The sequence below is a fragment of the Amblyomma americanum genome, chromosome 2 (genome assembly GCF_052857255.1).
Source record: "Amblyomma americanum isolate KBUSLIRL-KWMA chromosome 2, ASM5285725v1, whole genome shotgun sequence".
NCBI classification, from domain to species: domain Eukaryota; kingdom Metazoa; phylum Arthropoda; class Arachnida; order Ixodida; family Ixodidae; genus Amblyomma; species Amblyomma americanum.
Window position 1 is genome coordinate 147,485,306 of NC_135498.1, and position 19,593 is coordinate 147,504,898.

Sequence of the window (19,593 nt, forward strand, 5' to 3'; positions counted from 1 at the left end):
TTCAACCTTGCTCTCATCGGCTATCAACGTATTGCCACAATCTGCTCAGATCTCTGTATATGCAGATGATATCTGTATTTAGGCATCAGGGGTGACCCGTCCTCAAGTTTGTGCAAGACTTCAAAAGGCGGCATCGATATTGGCATAATATCCTCGCTTGCAGGGCCTGAACATTTCGACCGATAAGGGTTCACTTGTGGCGTTCACACCCAACGTAGTCACGTTACACCTTTCCCATCAATGGCGAAGCCATTCCCTATGGGAGAAGCCACAGATTCCTTGGTGTTGTCATCGACAGGAACCTCTCGTGGAATCAACATATCTACGACATGAGAAAGAGACTAACTGCGATTCTCCATGGCCTCTCCATCTTCGGGGGAAAGTCCTGGGGCGCATCAGAGCGCTCAATGCTAGAACTGTACCGTTCCCTATTTTTGGGCTACATGCGGCACAGTCTTCCGATATTCAGTTCTATTAGAAAGACAAATATCAAGACTCTTCAAAGTGTACAAACGCAAGCTCTCCGTATCTGCCTTGGACTGCCTAAATGTGCATCAACAGCTGCAACTGTTCTTGTCGCCCGGGAACATCCTGCTACTACATACATTGCTGTTGACACCATGAGAACACATAATCGGCACCTCACACGGGTTCCCTGTCATCACCTCGCAACACTCCCAATAATTAGGCCGCGTACTGAATTCGCCAAAGTCATTGAAGCCAATCGCGCATATCTGCCATCGGAGTTCACCCCTGCGTAAAGACCGTGCTCACCCTTATGAAGATCGGGTTCACCTCTATATTCCTGACATTACGAAGAAAGCTGGTGTATCACTGCCCGCTCTCAAACAACTGACATTGAATCACCTGCATTCTTACCACAGTCACCGCATGCATGTTTACACAGATGGATCAGTTCACTCGACCAGTACTACGGGGTCGGTGGTGATACCGGCCAGATCCATCTTCATGAAACTGAAGACGACCTATCCAACATCTTCAACTGGCGCGGAACTCGCAGCCTTACGGGCTGCGGTAGAGTTCATCAGTCAAGAACCTCCACATGAATGGACGGTTTTCACCTACTCTAAAGCAGCCCTTCAAGCCCTGCAAGCTACTCTACGCCGCTGGTCGCAGGAACAACTTGTTTATGAGATCCGTCTGCTGTACCACGGCACCGTATCCAAAGGTCATGACATCATTTTTCAATGGCTGCCAGGACACTGTGGTATTAACGGCAATAACCAGGCCGATGCGGCAGCGCGTTCTCCTCACAACGACGGACTTCCAGTGAGGATCCCAATATCAAGACCTGACGCTACATGTGGGCTTCGCCCTTTGGTGCTGGAGCTCACACTTTCTGCGTGGAACACGGGACAGTTTTGCAACATCCGCCTCAGGGCACTGGACTCTGGACTGCGCCTTCGTCTTCCACGTGACTTATTACGTCGCGAAGCAACATTGTTATGCCGTTTATGGATCGGTGTTGCTTTTACCAACCACTATGCTTTCCGGATGGGGATGGCCGACAGTCTTGCCTGTGAAAGCAGTGGTTGTGAGGAGACCATAGCTCATCTTCTGTGTAAGTGCCGTGCATTTGCGAGTGCAAAACATGCTCTGCGTTGTGCCCTGGACCGCCTCGATCCTCGCCCATTAACAGAACAAAAAATCCTCCGTCCGTGGCCACAGCAGTCAACGGACCTCAAGGCATACATGGCACTCTTTGCCTACTTGAGAGCGACTGGATTGAGTGACAAATTTTGACAGCGTTGTGCGTGTGTGTGTGTGTGTGTGTGTTATGCCTTTTTCCCTTCTCTCATCCTCCTTTTAGTCCCCTAATTCCTCTTACCCTGTGCAGGGTAGCCATCCGGAACCCTTTCAGGTTAACATCCCTGCCTTTCCCTCCTCCTCTTTATCTATCTATCTATCTGTCGTAGTAGCTTTTTGTGCGATTAATTTATTAATGTTAAAGGTGGTGCGGTTCCGCAAACTAATATCCCACAGCTTAATCTGGGACAGAAAAAATATAATATATTACCAGTTTTAAGAACGTAGCTATGAGATATCGAGTTTTTGAGATGCTTTCGGTTATAAGTACTAAAAAAGACTTTTATTTATTCTCATGCGTGGTCCATGAAAGCTATTCGCTAAACCACAGGCCCAATTTCTTCTTTTACCTGTTCAAAGTTCCCTTGTAGTTAATATTGATGGCTTCATATTCTCGCCTACTAATTGACATTAAAAATTATGTACTTCGCTTTATTTTTATTCAAACTCAATTTTCTTTTTACAAGCCCCGGTGTTAATTTAAGTGAGCATTCATTCGCAGATGCTCTCGAGCTTGCTTTGTTTGCTCCAGAAAAAAAAACATTGAAATCATCAATACATAAAACTATACCAGCAGGGCTAGTTATTGAAGTGATATCGTTCAAAAATTTGGGGAGCACTTTGACGATCTCAACTGCGTGAAGCGAAAGCCTTTCCGCGCAACTGTGGTTACTAGTGTTGCTGCCTCTGTCAATTCTAATTAATAACTAATTGATAGGCCAATTACTATCTTCTTGTTAAATACTAAATACTCAATCTCTAAATACTCGAAATATTGATCAAAATACTTAATACTCCACATCAACTGCTAATTACTAAATCCGGCGTTTTTCGTTCATTTTTTTTTTACTGTGCGGTGACGACTTCCCGTGCATGTGACGTCACACCGTTTTTCGACGCAATTTTTTTTACAATTTTTACTATAAGTAGTAACAAATTACTCTACAGTAATCAAAATTGGTTCATTTGTTTTCTCCTTCATCTGATGCAACAATTCCATTTCTTCTATCTTTTTTAGTTCCCGAGCTATTTCACTATGCTGTGACGACTTCGGGTGGATGTGACGTTCCACCGGCCCCGTGGCTATATCGACATCCACGCTGTTTCGTCGTAGTTTTTACATTTCTTCATATAATTAACTAACTAATTAATCTATAGTCACCAAACTTTCTTTCTAGGGTCATTTTTTCCTTGCCTATCTGAAAGCACCATTTGTTTCTCCTATCTGCATTAGTTAGTGCATTAGTTACTACTGAAAGAAGCGCCACGGACGGATGGCCGGCCGGACAGACACGATCGTGGCCGCGAGCATGAGCCATTAAAGGCTGTCGTCTTAAAGCGGCCCCAAGATGAATCTCTTAGGCACAACGTATAGAATTTTTATTTTATTTGAATATACGCTTTAATATGCCATACTGGTAGAGATCACTCAAAAAACTTTTAATGAAATGCAGCTCGATTACTCTTAAGCCATACAATTCAAGTTTTTTTAACAGAATGATGTGCTGCGCAATATCGAAAGATTTTCTTGGGTAGAAAAATAAACCAAGGTCAAAACTTCTCGATATTTTCTACTATCCTTTCTGTTATATGAATCCGGACCATTAGTGCTGTTTTTTTTCTTTTGAATTAGTATTGGGCAGGGGTTGGAGTCTGATAATTTTCGAAAAAGGAATTCAGCTGGTCGCTAATAACTCTATTATATAACTTCGAAACAATCGGGACGACGAAATTCGGGCGGTAAAAATTAATATCTAACACTCCACCCCCTTTATACACGGGTGTGACTTCTGCTGTTTTTAACTCATCAGAACAGTCTCCAGTCCCCATTAATAATACGTGTCAGTATTGGACTAACAATAGTTCGGTGTACTTCAGTGGCAAGGCTTTCTTTTCTCCGCCTCCAGCTGCTGCGTCATTTTTTAGTCGTGCGATAATTAGTTCAATTTCAGTAGGAGTACAGAGAAAGCGCTTAAGAGTTCCTGGCAGGCAAATTGCTTTGCGGGCAGTTATCCGTGCACGTTCTTGGCCGTGAATATTGACCGAAGGTAATAGAATGAGGATACAATTTTTCTACCACTTCTTGCTTATCGATGCGCTTGTTGCCCTTTAGTATATATGCTTTTACCTTCATCCCAAGTCTGCCTTCTGCTCAAAAGATCGTTCATCAGATTCTACGTTGTGCTCTGGTATCCGGCAATGCATATATTTCTGGTAATGAAAATCGGTTCCAGAAGTTAGTGTTCAGTTATTTCTTGATAATTTTGTGCTTAAAAGGATCCTTCGTTTTATTCTTTCATTTTTTTCTAAACTTTCGCAAAGGAAAAGGTGCATTATAGCAGGAAAGAAACAAACGAAAAAATTTTGGTACGCAATTTTGGGTCGGTATCTTTATATATGTGATCCAGGATTAATTGCTCGTACAGACCAACGTTTTTTTGCTTAACTTGTGAACCACTAACGTTCTCTTCTCCCTTTTATCGTGGTTTTTTGTTGTGACAGAGACTAGGAAAAAGACAGGAATATGGTATCTGATATTACTTGTCATCACACCAGCAGTAAGGTTCCCGATTTCAATGTTTGTGACATACGCATCAGTGCACAAGACAGTATCAGCAGTAATCCTGGTTTGTAGCGTTATCATATTCGTACAAACGTGCACAAGAATATTACCTTCAGATTCCTTTACAGATGTGCCATCAGACATAAAGTCAATGGTCACATTCCGGAGAATAACAAAAAGGCTGCTAGATTCCGAAGTGATTCATGGGCATTTTCAAAAAAATGTTGGTAATTCCGCTAGACTGTCCAATGGCGGTCTGACAGAGCATCTCTTACCACATTCGATACCTTAGTAAATAGGCTTTCTCTATTTCTGGTCAGCTTTGTTAGGCCATCAAGAATTGCGTGTGGGTAACTACTCTTAAGGCAAATGTCTATACCGCCACCTCTTCTGTTTTCCCTGCTGCTACGCTCTTCATCACCAACCAAATCTCGGCGCCGACTGTTATATTAAATTTTACGGCAAGAGAAGCCGGTTACATTTGTAAAAAGTCTGTTGAGTTTTTAGCACTTCTAATAGTCAGATTTTTCATTGCTAGGGGTTCATTCTTATTCCTGCAGTTTTTGTTGAATGTATGGCGGTCATAATAGAGACAACAGTTCTCCTGAATATATATTGTAGCAGCTTCGGAAGTGCACAGGAATATGGGTTGTGTTATCTAGCTTGCAATCTTAGCAATATCTGCCATGTTTGCGATTACGATTATGTCTGCTTCTTCGTCGTTCCTAGCAAGAATTCGGCCGCGGGTCGGTCGCGAGTAAGCCACACAAACTTCCATCCTGATCTTCTTGGGGAAGCAGTGGCTATACCAAGCAGTTCTTTGTTTGCGCTACTCAGATGCTTGTGTACATACACATGTGTGCTGTGGCCACCATAATCTATGTTTATAGTTTCTGTTTCTTGCACTTCTGCTTCGCGACGACCGTTCACGGGCTCGGAACACGCCACCCCGCCAGCTTGCGCAACGATCGCCGCGGGAGGTTCCAAACCGCAAAACAAAAGCCTAGTTTTAGCAGAATTTGTTTGTCCATGGTGCCCACCGCTGTGGGGAAGCGGAGAACCTGACGTTTGCGCATTGCGTTCTACTCTGGCAGTAGAGAACAGACAAACCGAGCTTGAAACTTCACCGAGAGCCGGGCATGCCGCTTAGCTGCGTCCGCCCTTCCGAAACCGGCTAGCCCACACACCACAGCGCCGCCGTGCCGCTGCGGTCGACGCATGTATAAGAGTGCGAACATTACGTGCGCGCGATTTCCGCCGCAGCTTGCGGACCGTGTCAACACTAGAATATATTTTTACACCACGGTACCAAAGTACCGTGGTGTAAGAGTATTCATTGAGACAGCAGTATCATTGTAATTGCTGTTAATGATGACAGTACTATCAATGAGACTGCGGTCTGATTGAGACAGCAGTGTCTGTAAATAAATAAGTATACGTGATTAACAAAATTGCATTTAAGGAATTAGCGACAAGGCGTGCTGTTAAACAGCGTTAGCTAGGCATCAACAAGCGGAGCGTTCAGTTTTCACCTGGTCTATTCAATCATTCGCGTCCAGGCGAAGTCACGAGGTCGTGAAAACCGCCGCTAGCATTTTGCAAATAAATTCTTTTTTCCCAAACGATTTGCTGCTGAAGTAAATGTACTTTACGCTCCCATATTTTTAAGGGTTGTGTTCCAGCGCATGGGGTAGCATGAAGCTCTCGAAGTCGCAATTCTTCATTACTTATACATTACACACTGTCTGTTCTACCTTATTGTTAGTCAGTAATCTGCAGCAGCAACACAAAAAGTTGGGTTCGAAAGGTGTTGCTTTTTCTACTCCAAACCACTTTATGCACAGGCGCATCTTCGGGTATTGGAGAAGCGACGGCTCTTCACTTCGCCTCTCTCGGGTGCTACCTCTCCCTCACGGCGAGAAATGCAGTGGAGCTCCAAAGGGTGGCCCGAGAGTGCCACGCTAAAGGACTCCCCGAAGACAAGGTAGAGGAGGCAGAAAGTTTTCTGCAGAATTTTAACCAAAAATGCTGCTGCCGCAGCGAAAAGGAGTGAACTGGAGTGGTTGAAGCCGGTGAAAAGAAAACAAATTATCGAGAGAATGTTGACGTTTTCGTTGCTCTGCCCAGTTGACGGTGCGGAAAGTGGTTGAAGTGTTCAACCTCTGATGGCGGAGGTACATGCCGGAACAATGGCACGCGAAAAGTAATGGATTAGAGAAGCGCTCCCTCGAAATTGAATTATTAATATCCTGCCCCCTAGACGGTCATCTCCTTTGGCGCTCGCAGTCAGGGCTGCTTGGCACATACAAGAACCCGAACGCTTAAAGGTTCGAGACCCTTCAAATATGTGGTGAAACATGTTATCTTTCTTAGCATTGAAAATGACTGCTTACGGAAAGGCACAATCAGCCATATGAACGGCCGTAAGCTGAGAAAGAGAGATGATTGATCAGTACTGGTGCTTTTTGCTCTCTTCCCACAGTATTAACGAATTGTTAGAACTAACAATTCTAAGCGAAAATGGCAGCTTCTTGACAAATTTCTGAACATTCATCAGTCGCCTAATGCTGTTAAATCTATTTTATGCGGTGGTGTTATTTTGTCGGACCATAAGGAAATGGCGAATGCATTTAGCAAATCTTTTCTCAATTCATGTAATTATCCTTTCTCTTCTTTGTGTGCGCTCGTTCTCATGAGCGCTGCCCTCATTCATTATTTCCTACCCCCACATGTCCAAACGAAGTTTTATCCGTAATTGTTAATTCAAACTCGACCGGCCCCGGCGTCGACAATATCCATGGAAAGCATGTGAAAAATATCCGATCACTGCTTGCACCAGTCCTCAGCCACATCTGCAATCTCGTCTTTAAATGTGCCATCCCAAGCAGCTAAAGATAGCGAAAATAATACCGGTCTTCAAAAAAGGCGATCGAGCTCTGTCGAATAATTATCGACCAATTGCAATTCTTCCCTTTTTTGACTAGATTTTACAAAAATTAATTGAATTAAGGTTGTCAAGCTATATTGAAAAATTTCAAATATTGACAAATAGTCAACATAGCTTTCGCCGCGGACTATCTACAGATATTGCCATAGCGTCTCTCATAGATTACGTTAGGCTGGCTATTGATAAAGGGATGTTCTCAGGCGCAGTATACATAGATTTTAGTAAAGCATTTCATTCCATCGATCACTCCATCTTGTTTTACAAACTGGAATCACACGGTATTACTGGACCTCCACTAATGCTCCTGAAGAGCTTTCTCTGCGACCGAGAGCACATAGTGACTATTAACGATCGCGCATCTAACATAGCTGTAATTAACAAGGGTGTTCCACAAGGTTCTATTCTAGGCCCTGTATTGTTTTTACTTTACATTAATGATTTACCGTCCTCTTTTAAAAATTGCAATAGTATACTGTACGCAGATGACTCTATCATGATATCATCGCACTAGGACATTAATTAGCTCATACATAACCTACAATAGTACCTTAATTCTCTTGAGCGTTGGTGCCACATTAACAGCCTGTCCGTAAACGTCACTAAGACATGCTTTCAGATTTTCTATGCCCCGTCACTAAGACATGTTTTCAGATTTTCCATCCCCTTCAGTAGCCATTGCCCATTACACCACTACTATACCTCAATTCTGCGGCTATTTCTTCCCAAGATCGAGTTTCATTTCTGGGTGCTATGATTGACCCTCACTGAAAATTCCATCATCATGTAGCTGAAACGTGCAAGAAAATTTCGTATGGGTTACGCGCGCTAATTAAAGTCCGAAGCTAATTCCCAATACAAAAATTATTATCCCTTTACTAAGCATTCATCCACAGCCACTTAAACTACGGTATCTCATCTTGGGTAATACCTATCATATTCATCTCTGGCCTTTAATAAAACTGCAAAAGCAAGCCATGCGCATCATAACCTATACCTCTCGAATGTAACCCTCACGTATTTTATTCATAGATTTAAACGTTCTACCTATCTCGGCCCTTTATTTTTACAATATTGGTATCCTATTCTTTAAGATTCTGCATCATCAGATCCCGCTAAGCATATTTTCAGACGGCACGCTCATAAGCAACATCGTCACACGTTTTGCGCTGCGTAATAACTTTTTACTACCTAAGATCAGAACTAACTACGGGAAACAATGCCTTAATTTTTCATTCATATCATTTTGGAATTCTTTGAACTTGAACATCAAACAAACACGCTTCATTGTTCAAACTCAAATTAAAGCTTTTCCTTCTTAATGTGTGATTTTCTTCTTTTTTGCTACTGATGCTATGTATCGCGACATCTGTGAGTTTACATTGTACATTCTCCTGCATTATATTGTTTATATTTAAATATTTCAATACCTAATACTTCACTATGTATTCATTCTCTGCGTCGCTAATTAATGTGTCGTGTATTTGTTACCTTGTTGCTTATTGAAATTTATTGTCATGGGAGGCCCCGCCCGCGGCCTTGTACCATGGGACCTCTCGCTGTACACGTTTGCAACCTTTTTTTAATGCATTAATACATTTTCAACTTTCAACGTAACCTTTCGGCAAGATAAGCTTTTACATACGAAATTAAAACTTGACAACCGACTGCTTCATGTTAGCACAAGCATCCTTAACAAATTGCCACCGCCCGAAACAACGTCCACTGTAAACCTGTTCGAACTTTCTCATACTTTATGGGGGCGACAAAATATTCACCGCATACCTTGGTGCAACATAAAACTAAGCAACTGTCAAGTAGCACATTAAGGGCACGACAAGAGAATGTCTCGTTTAAGCGACCTTGCGTCTCCAAGTCACTAAAACAGGTACTCTATCAACCTGATCTGCTTGTTACAAGCTATGGGAACGATGTGTATTGGCGATTTTCACAGAATCAACGCCACGCTGCCGGGGCACCACGAACTAGTCTATGAGGGCTGGCGCGCGCTGAACCACGTCGTTCGCGCTGGAGCGCAAGTGGTTGGCTGGTACATTCGGGCGTTTCTGCCAGTTTTTCTGTAAAATATATCTTAGCTGCTCCGTAACGCAGACCTTCCCAAATTAACCAGATGGACGAACCATTAAATTCATTCGCGTGAGTTTTCCGATGACAGCAATCGCATAGAACAAGGGAGCAGCTGCGTTCCACGCTGCAGCCGAAAACTTGCAGGTCCGTGACGGCGCAGCTGTTATCAGGCACAGATTCTATAGTTCTAAAATGTTTATTTGCCCGGTCTAGAAGGACTTATGTAAACACGAGACGCTACTTGCTAATGAACTTGGCTGAATTTGAAGCCCAAAGAGTTGTTCTCATGACTGTTAATATAATGGCAGTCCCTATTACGGGATGTGCACAATACCTAGAAAACAGCGCGCCGAAAATGGTGGCCGCATTGTTGGTCGCTTTCCACGTGCAAATGAGATTACAAATATAAGCTGGCTTTTAAGTAGCACACTGCTGATAAAGTTTTTGTTCACAAAAAGGCAGAAAGACGCAGTTAAACTTCATGGGAAAGCGCTGCAAACTGATCTAGCTTGGTTTCTGCACAAAGTGCATCCGAATGAGGTGGGGCTAGCTTACCTGTGGCGTTAATGCGAAGAATTGCCCTTCTGCTCTTCTCATTGTCTGTTGTACATGTGTATTGATTGCCGTTGTAATCGATTTTAAATATCTGAAGAGTGCGACCACTGCCTACAGCTCTGCATTCCCGCCAACCATTTTTGAAGACCGGACAGCGATTTGCTTCTTGTCTCGCATTTATTCTTTCCCACTCTAGAGGAATGAGGCTGTTAGGGTAACACCAGGATGCCACCATCTCCGAACAAACTAGAGTTAACCTCCAGATTTCTAAATAAGCGTGACCCCAGAAGGACTCATACGTAGCGCCCCCAAGGTTGGATAACTTGAGGATTCTCCTCTAGAATGTGAAAATCGCCGATACCCTAATTTCCCTACCCAACACACCTGCGACACGAAACTACTTCGAAGTCTTTCTTTTTCAAGACTTGCTTCGGGAAGATCTCAGTGGTGAGAGCGTGCGTGTTGTTAGTTTCCTGTTTTAGCTCCTTTGTTTTTCTTTGTAGCGATAGCTACATTACGGTATCATTTCGAGCCTTCAGCGTGGCGGCGCCGCCACTCTGTCGCTGCGAGCCACCCTGTGGCAGCGCCGCCACGCTGTCACGTGGTTGGTCACGCTGTGCGGAGCAGCTGCCGGCGGCGCGGCGCCGTGGCTGATCACGTGGTTCGTCACGTGATTGGTGACGTGACCAAGTTTCACTCAGCCAGCTGTAGCTATCGCTTCACTCAAGGTTTAACCAGAGCTAAATAACCGCCAATTATTTTCTTTTCGCCGAGGACTACATTGTGTGTACAATTTTTAAAGATAAAAACAGGTTAAAAGTCAGCGCTGATGCCGTCCTTTCCTCCTCTATATTCCACCGTTCTGCGCTGACATTTCTCCACTGAAGTACACCAAATCGTCGACGTCATTTAAAAGACAAAACGTTCTTTTGATCTCCGTAGCATCCGCAGTACAGATACCGAGATCAGCGTATAACGGATAGCCGTGCAGGATGTTATTGTTTTGAAATGAGCGACATTTTAAGAAGGTTGTGGCACAAGAAGTGGAAGTGGAAGACTGATCATTCTTTCTTTTTATCGCTAAGCATACGATTCCCTTGATCTTATGGCCGCAGCTCTCTGGGTTGCGGTTTTATTGCGAAGTAAAAAAGGATAATATATTCGACAGATACCTTCCACTCGGCAATGAGGCAGTTAATATGTTTTCGCCAGTACCAAGTACTATTCAGGGGAACTGATGCTTAACACTCACGCACGCTAGATTATTGGGACGAAGTTCCTCAATACCTACGTTGAGAGTTGAGCGTTTGACGGAGAGCAGAATAACCTAGAAGTTATTGTCAAACTCAAAGCTTAGTGAGAATAAAAATGTAAGAACGCCAACTAACTTAGAAAATCACGTGCTATCACTCACAACGGCTCGACAATACCGATAGAAAAGCATAATTATATTTCCATACAATTCAGCGAAATGGAACAGCGTTCACCAATATTGCAAATTTTAGTCAGTAACTCACCCCACGGGAACAGAAAGGCGACTTCATGCAGTTAAAAGTGCTCGATAAGATTATATTTACAGCGTGAGTGATGAATTCATCAGGACGCACATTTAGGGCATCGGCGAAAGAGCATTTAATCTCATCGCGATGGGAAAATGAAGTGCCGCTGCGCTTGGCTCTCCTGTACTCAATGACTGTTTTTTTTTCTTGTCAGTACAGAGGCGGAATATCAGCAACTGCGTCACTCCGCCTATAGTTCGTGTTCAGGACGGCCCCCTGGCGCTTTGCTCTCTGCGCGGTTGCTTGGCTCTGTGGCTAGCATGTACAGTCTTGAGCAGCATGAGAGGGAGCAAACTTTTGCACGAAATTGCGTTTTGTAGAGTTGCTCGAACTGGCATGTACACAAGTACAACAAGGTAACCGTGTAGGCTAGTTGGTGTATATCGGACATAGCTTCACAAGCGAAAGTACGAGAACACCAGCAGAAGAAGAACACAGGAGAACGCGAAGGACCACAGAGTTATCCAGTGTTGTTCTTCTCCTGGTGTCTCGTATATTCGCAGCTGAAACTATGTCTGATAGCATGTAAAGCATATTGCCTCATGCAAGAAGACTCCAAAGATGACGACTGGATCTACGAGCGCGAGACTGGAAGAGTAAGAAGCTGAAACGTGCAGGGATTCTTTCTGGTCGACCATGCAGTAAACCGTTTTTATCTTCAGCTCTCCTCGGGGTTCTACCGAGTCGTGACACTGGTGGAGCGGGCTGGGTATTAATAGGACTTCTTACGGCAGTCCACCGCGGGTTCTGGACATCGACACGATGTCCATCGCGCTAGCCTCCGCCGTCTAGGCATTGCCGCGGGGTACACCCACCTACCGGGCGACTCTTCAAACGTCGAAGTTCACCAGGTATCCCAAGGCATGGCACCTTCCACCCCTACGCCGCTGACTCTTCACAACACCAGGGTGCCAGAGTGCTTCCGCGGGAATGCGTTTGAAGTTGTGGAAGACTGGCTCGACCAGTTTGAACGAGTGGCCAAGTTCAACTTGTGGAGCGCGGAGCAGAAGCTTGCACTTCAGGATAATGCTAGACTGTGTTTGAGAACCATGAGGCCAACTTGTCCACATGGAATGACTTCCGCCGCCAGCTGGTGGACACTTTTGCCAGTGCTGATCGACGAGAGAATGCGCCGCGCCTGCTTGAAGTGCGCGTCCAGAAACCGAGTGAAAGCCTAGCTTTGTCTGCGGAAAACATGGCTCGACTTTTTCGCCGTGACGACCCCGATATGGCTGAGCAAAGGAAGTTACGACATATCATGCATGGCGTCAAGGAGCAGGTGTTTGCCGGCTTGGTGCGCAAACCACCTCAAACCGTCAGCGAGTTCGTAAAAGACGCTACAGCTATGAAGCGGGCCCTCAAATAACGGTGCCGTCCGTACGAACGACCCTTCAACGGTGTTCCAACGACAGCGGCGGCGCCCACTGCAATCGATAGGACCACTCTTTGAAAACTCATTCGAGAAATTGTCCTTGAGGAGATGCAGCGAATTACTGCTGCGAGCGTTAAGTCACCAGAGGCCTACGCAGCAGCCATTAAGAAAGAAGCTTCGGTACGCCCTGTCACCTTGAGCACCATATCACGAGTCCCACCCAGTTGACAACGCCTCAGCCATTTGCGAACCATACCACGTGCCACAACCCGACAGCAACACGGCCGTCATTACGACGCCTTACGACGAGCCGGAGCCGCAACCCGCGAGCTAGGCGGCAGTCCTTCGTCGCCCACCGCCAGGCTACGCGCCACCGAGCTCACCGAGCCGTCAGCAGACGCGATTCTTCCAGGGGCATCAGTGGGCACCTCCCGGCCGCTCTCAACCGCGCCGAACTGACATGTGCCGCTCTTATGACAGCCGACCACTCTGCTTCTTCTGCGGACAACCTGGCCATGTGTAACGGTACTGCCGCTACCGCCAAGAGAGGCAGGCCTCTCCGTCTGCTTCTGCTCGCCGCCATTTCGACGCTGCCCCTGCCCAAATCGAGGACCCGCAGCTCAGCGGGGAAGCCAACTCGCCGGGCACCCACCGCCGCTCCCCATCTCCACAGCGTTATTCTTCGCCGACGCTTGGTAGCGATGCTGACGTTAGCGGACGGCGGACCCCGAGCCCTCGCCGGGAAAACTAACAGCCGCAACCTCGCGAGGGGAGGTTGCAACCAGTAGAAGAGTTTCAAAGCCCTCACTACCGCCGCAACTGCCGACCGCAACCCGCGACTCTGACACCGCTGTTCCAATTGACCCTGCCGCACTACCCCCGAAAACACCGCCTACATTACCTCCGAACATGCCGCACCAGATGAGCTTCCCCGACGACGAAACTGACAGCGCCGACTTTACCGCATTTCCGCCCAAAATGCCGAAAGAGATGAGCAACCCAGACGACGTTGTTAGCGCTGACCTCTCCATTTGCATTGGTGCGCTGGAGGTACAGGCTCTGGTAGATACCGGGGCGGATTTTTCAACTATTAGGCAAAAGCTAGCGGACAGAATGCGCAAAGTAAAAACCAAATGGACTGGGCCAGTAATAAGAAGCGCTGGGGGTCAGTGCACTGCCCGGATAGGAATAGGAAACTCACTCTTTGTTGGCAGCTTCGTTATTCTTTCTGACTGTTGCAAATACCTTTACTTGGGCATGGACTTTCTGTGCCTTCATGGGGCTATAATCAGATTTCGGGACAACGTCATTGCCTTCACCAAACGTTATGGAGACCGTGGTTATGCGGAAGTACCACTGATGTTCTTACGCGTCGCCAATGAGTCGGTGACATTACCTCGGCGATCATGCTATCTTGTTGAAGTGAAGCACGACGTGGAGCATACCGGCGATGGCGTCGCCGAACGGGCAGTCACCCTGATACTCAGCCGAGGTGTTTCTATAGCTCGAGGGCTAGTCAGTTTTGCCAATGGGCTCACCGAAGTGCTGCTGACAAACTTCAGCGACGAGCGTCAGCAAATTCCTAAAGGCACAACTGTGGCCTTTTGCGACAGCCTCCCTAGTGCGCAGGAAGGATCAGTGAGCAAGGCGCCCGCACCCACCGTCGATGTGAGCCCAAATTTGTCGTCTTCAGAACGGGAACGTCTTTTGGATCTCATAGATAACTTTCGAGACTGATTTGCTCCAGAATCGCGGATGGGCCAAACGTTTTTGACCAAACACCGAATTTTCACAGATGACGCGATTCGCCCCATTCGACAAAATACTTGCCGTGTGACTCCGAAAGAGCGCGAATCTGTTCAGCGCCAGGTGACCGAAATGCTTAGAGACGACGTTATCCAGCCGTCACAGAGTCCTTGGGCTTCTGCCCTGGTACTTGTTAAAAACGAACGGCAGCTTAAGATTTTGCATTGACTACTGCAAGCTCAACCAGGTGATCAAAAAGACGTGTACCCTCTTTCTCGCATCAATGATTCCCTTGATCGGCTACGAAATGCACGTTACTTCTTATCAATGGATTTGAAAAGTGGATATTTGCAAATGAGAGGGATCGGGAGAAGACAGCATTCGTCACTCCCGACTGATTGTATGAGTTTAAGGTTCTTCCATTCGGTTTATGCTCGGCACCAGCAACATTTCAGGGTCTGATGGACACTGTGCGCTCAGGAATCAAGTGGAAAGCATGCCTGGTGTATCTTGACGACGTGATCATGTGTGCGCAAACCTTCGAGGGGCATCTATGCCGTTTGATAGCTGGCTTTCAGGTCATACGATCTGCGGGCCTCACAGTAAATCCCGAGAAGTGCCACTTCGATTACAAGGAGCTGCAATCCTTAGGACACGGTATCGGCCAAGAACGCGTCCGGCCTGATCCCGAAAAGCTCTCCGCACTCACCAAGCTCCCCACACCTACGGACAAAAAGACGTTGCGGTGCATCCTGGGGCTTTGCGCCTAATACCGTCAATTTATTGCTGGCTTCTCACGAATTGCCTGGCCATTAACTTCACTGACACGTGACAACGCTGTCCTTTCGCTGGGGTGAAGAAGAGCACCAAGCTTTTAATGAACTCCGGAGACGTCTACAGACGCCACCTGTCCTGGCGCACTTTGATGACGACGCCCCTACCCTGTTTAATACCGATGAGAGCAATGTGGGTTTAAGTGCAGTATTGTTGCAGCACCAGGATGGTGTAGAACAAGTGATGGCTTATGCCAACAGGACTTTGTCTAATGCATAAGGGAACTACTCGGCAACAGAAAAATAATGCCTTGCAGTGGTTTGGGCGGTTATGAAATTCCGCCCTTACTTGTACTCTCGCCCATTTCAAGTCGTTAGCGACCGTCACTCTCTCTGTCGGCTGAAGAACTTAAAGGAACCTTCAGGGAGACTCACGCGTTGAAGCCTTCGGTTACAAGCGCTCGACATGACGGTTATTTACAAATCCGGAAAGAAGCATGCGGATGCTGACTGCCTTTCGCGAGCACCGGTCGAACCCTTCACCAAGACCGATGAAGACACTGCTTTTTTAGGAGGCATCGATGACGCAACTCTTTCCCAACAGCAGAGAGAGGACCAACAATTTCTCCCTCTTATTGATTCCTTGAAAAAGCTAACTATGGCTGTGCCTAAGATTTTCGCCCGCAGCCTCTCGTCATTCTTTCTTCGCAACGACGTAATTTACAAGAACTTCCGTCCTGGGGGGAACAGTCATCTACTCGTCGTCCCAACAGCTCTCCGCGCGGAAGTCTTGAAAGCCTGCCACGACGAGCCGACTGCCCGCCACCTAGGCTACACCCGCACGTTCGCTAGAGTACAACGCGGATACCACTGGCCGAAACTGTCGGCGACAGTGGAGCACTATGTACGAACGTGCGTAGTCCGCCAACGCCGTAAATCACCCCCTTAAAATCCAGCCGACCTACTCCACCCTCTTCAATTGCCAAAGACACCGTTCAAGCAAATTGCCATGGACCTCCTCGGACCATTTCCGACGTCTACTGCCGGGAATAAATGGATAATTGTCGCCACCGATTATCTAACTCGCTACGCGAAGGCAAAGGCTCTGCCTAGGTGTACCGCTGCCGAAGCAGCTTGGTTCTTCGTTGAGAACATTGTCCTCAGGCATGGCGCTCCGACATTCATTAAAACTGACTGAGGAACTGCCTTTGCGGCCGAGCTTTTGGAAACCGTTCTTCGCCTCAGCGGTGCCAGTTATCGTAAAATGACGGCCTATCACCCTCATACCATTGGACTGACGGAACACCTCAATAAGACAATCGCAGACGTGTTCTGTATGTACGTCGACGTGGAGCACAAGAATTGGGACGAAATTTTTCCCTACGTCACGTTCGCCTACAGTACGGCACAACAAGACACCACTCGCATGACGCCTTTCAGCCTTCTTCATGGGCGACCAGTGAAAACTATGCTAGATGCCATGCTGCTCCCGAATGCCGACGGCGACGATGTCGATCAGGACGCCGAGGAATTCGCACAGCGCGCAGAGGAAGCTCGCCAACTAGCGCGTGTGCGCATCAGAACTCAGCAGGAGGCTGACGCACGACGCTACAATATTCGCCAAGGACATGCAATGTGTGAACCTCGCGACAAAGTGTGGGTATGGATGCCTGTTCGCCGCCGTAGACTCTCCAAAAACCTATTACGGCGTTACTTCGGGCCCTATGTTGTGCTGAGACGTTTTATCGACGTAACGTATGAGGTGGTGCCAGAGGGGTTATCGATATCCAAGCGACGCCAGCAACAAGTCGGCGTCGTCCATGTTGTACGTATGAAGCCATACTACTCGGACTGATCTTGACCTCCTACTTCGTTTTGTGACCATCGAGACGATGGTTCCTGAGGAGGGGGCAAATGCGACATGCAGGAAGACGCCAAAGATGAAGACTGGATCTACGAGCGCGAGGCTGGAAGACAAAGAAACTGAAACGCGCAGGGACTGTTTCTGGCTGACCAGGAAACCATTTTTACCTTCAGCTCTCCTCGGGGCTCTACCGAATCGTGACAATATAATATAACAGCTTGGATAGTACTACGGTTTCTGCGGATAAGAAACTTAGTTTTTTTTTTCTAAGTTTGCGTTTTGCTAGATTTGGCTCATTAAAAAAAAACTCTTGAATTGGTGTGTCTAGAAGTCTATTGAGTTGGTCACTTTTTAAGCACACTGCGGAGTTTGGTACACATAAATCAATTTTTTCAAGCTTTTATTTTTTCCTCAACACGTTTAAACAAGTGTCATTCCACGCACGCCAAACGCCACTGTCGTTACGCTCGACCATTTCCAATTTGTTAAAAAAAATCACGGAAAGGTACTCTATGTGCGTAACCAAAGCCTGAAATACTTTCGCCGAAAAATTTATTGCTGAGGTGAGCGCAGTTGGACCATTTAGAAAAGGCGAGAAACCGGGAACTGCTCAATAATAAATAAAAAGTTGAAATTTTTGGAAAACACTGCACAATTTTTTCAGGTATATTTGCACAGATTTTGGCTTTTTATATAATTCGATGCATACAGCTTTATAAGCCATAAATATTTGATTTTTAAAAAGTTACCAAAGATTTGAAAATGCATCATTTTCGTCTTTTTTTTGAAATATCAACTTGCTCATGGAAATTTGAACACAGCCGTTTTTTTCCCTAAATGTCCAGCACCTAAAACCAAAGTTATAGGCGATGAAACTTCGTACATCGAAGCAAAAAAAGTTCAGCTGTTGATTACTAATGGTCAGCAAATCCAGGATATACAGAGCGAAATTTGTCGGCGTTCATTGCCGTTGGCGTTGACAACACTCTAGACTCCGATTATTTTTAGAAAAGGAAGGGCGCATAATTGGCTCCCTGGGCCAGTGGACACCTCAATCCCTCTTTGAGGTACGTGGCGGTATTGAGAGAGATGTGGGCTGCATGCATTAGCGCTGACAACGTTCCAGCAGACACGCGGCACTGCAGCAATAAGCCGCAACGTTTATTGAGGTAACCAACTTCTCGCGATCAACCATTAATTTAACTGCCACCTGCCAGGGTGTCAGGGTGGGCGCGTTGCCTATCCAGTGTGCGGAGCGAACTCTAGGTTAGAGGCTAGGCCGCGTCTACTTTCCCGATACGCCACAGCTTTCGTTCTCTAACCAGGTTTAGCAGTAGTTGAACCGCTGCTTTTTATTTTGTCTAGTTGAGCCTCGACTAGACCACGCTGTCAAGCAGCAGCCGTTCCACGGCTGTGGAGCCCCGGCGCAGCGACGGCGAAGACTCGGCTCGGCGGCGCGACAAAGTCACGTGATTCGTTGCTACGGCGGCGGCGCAGCAAGCACGTTCAAGGTCAAATGTGAGGCAAAGGCGAAATCGCTGCGACGAAAAGAGTAAAAGCTTTCACTTGTAAAAATATTAAAATTCCAAAAAGTGTGTTTTGAGCCATAAACATTTGTGAGTTTGACCCTGACGTGGTCCAAGTAAAAATACAGTAGCGGGTTACATAGAGCCGTTTATTGCCTTTTATTTTAAAAAATTTCATTGGTAATTTTTTGTGTTAATATCGCCCCAAATGGACTTCGAACCGGTGGCGGAGCGAACAGATCAGCTTCGCTGGCCTGTGCACGAGAGCGCTTGGCTATCGCCGCAGCCGATCATGCCTCCTGTAAACTGTAACATACTCTCGCAGTGTGCATTGCACAAAGTCGTCTACATCAACGAACAATACTATGGAACTAATATCGTTGATACATGTGCCGAATACCGACCAAGGTGGAAGCTTGGGCAAGTTCAGCGCTGTGTCCGTGTGCTTGTCTTGTCTTGTCCTCGTGTGTTTTCGCGCTGTGTCGGTAATACAAAGCAAAGCAAAACCATGAACCAATCTGGATAAACATACGCTTTCGCGCCTCTACTAGGCTTGAATATGTTAAAACCCTACCACTACTTTGTGTCAGAATGCCTTTTTTTTGTCTCAATAACTTAAATCAAATCAAATCAAATCTTTATTCAGCATTCTTCCGCGTGTAACAAAGGAATGCTGGGACAAGAGCAAAAAAGCTGCTACAAGCAGCTTGACAAGGCCCTTGCCCCTGTTTGATTGGCAGCGTGAAGGTTTTTCAGTCATGTTAAATGCAAGTTTT

General features: G+C 46.3%; 1 protein-coding gene across 2 annotated transcripts in view; it reads left to right on the forward strand.

Annotated features, from left to right (window-relative positions):
- The window catches only part of LOC144121878 (3-oxoacyl-[acyl-carrier-protein] reductase FabG-like), a 101,998-nt gene that overhangs the window by 28,497 nt on the left and 53,908 nt on the right, over positions 1-19,593 (forward strand). For both annotated transcript variants that reach the window (XM_077655299.1, XM_077655298.1), the window contains exon 2: positions 6,235-6,374. In XM_077655299.1, the coding sequence (XP_077511425.1) occupies positions 6,235-6,374 (140 nt within the window). The remainder of the gene's footprint in view (positions 1-6,234; positions 6,375-19,593) is intronic.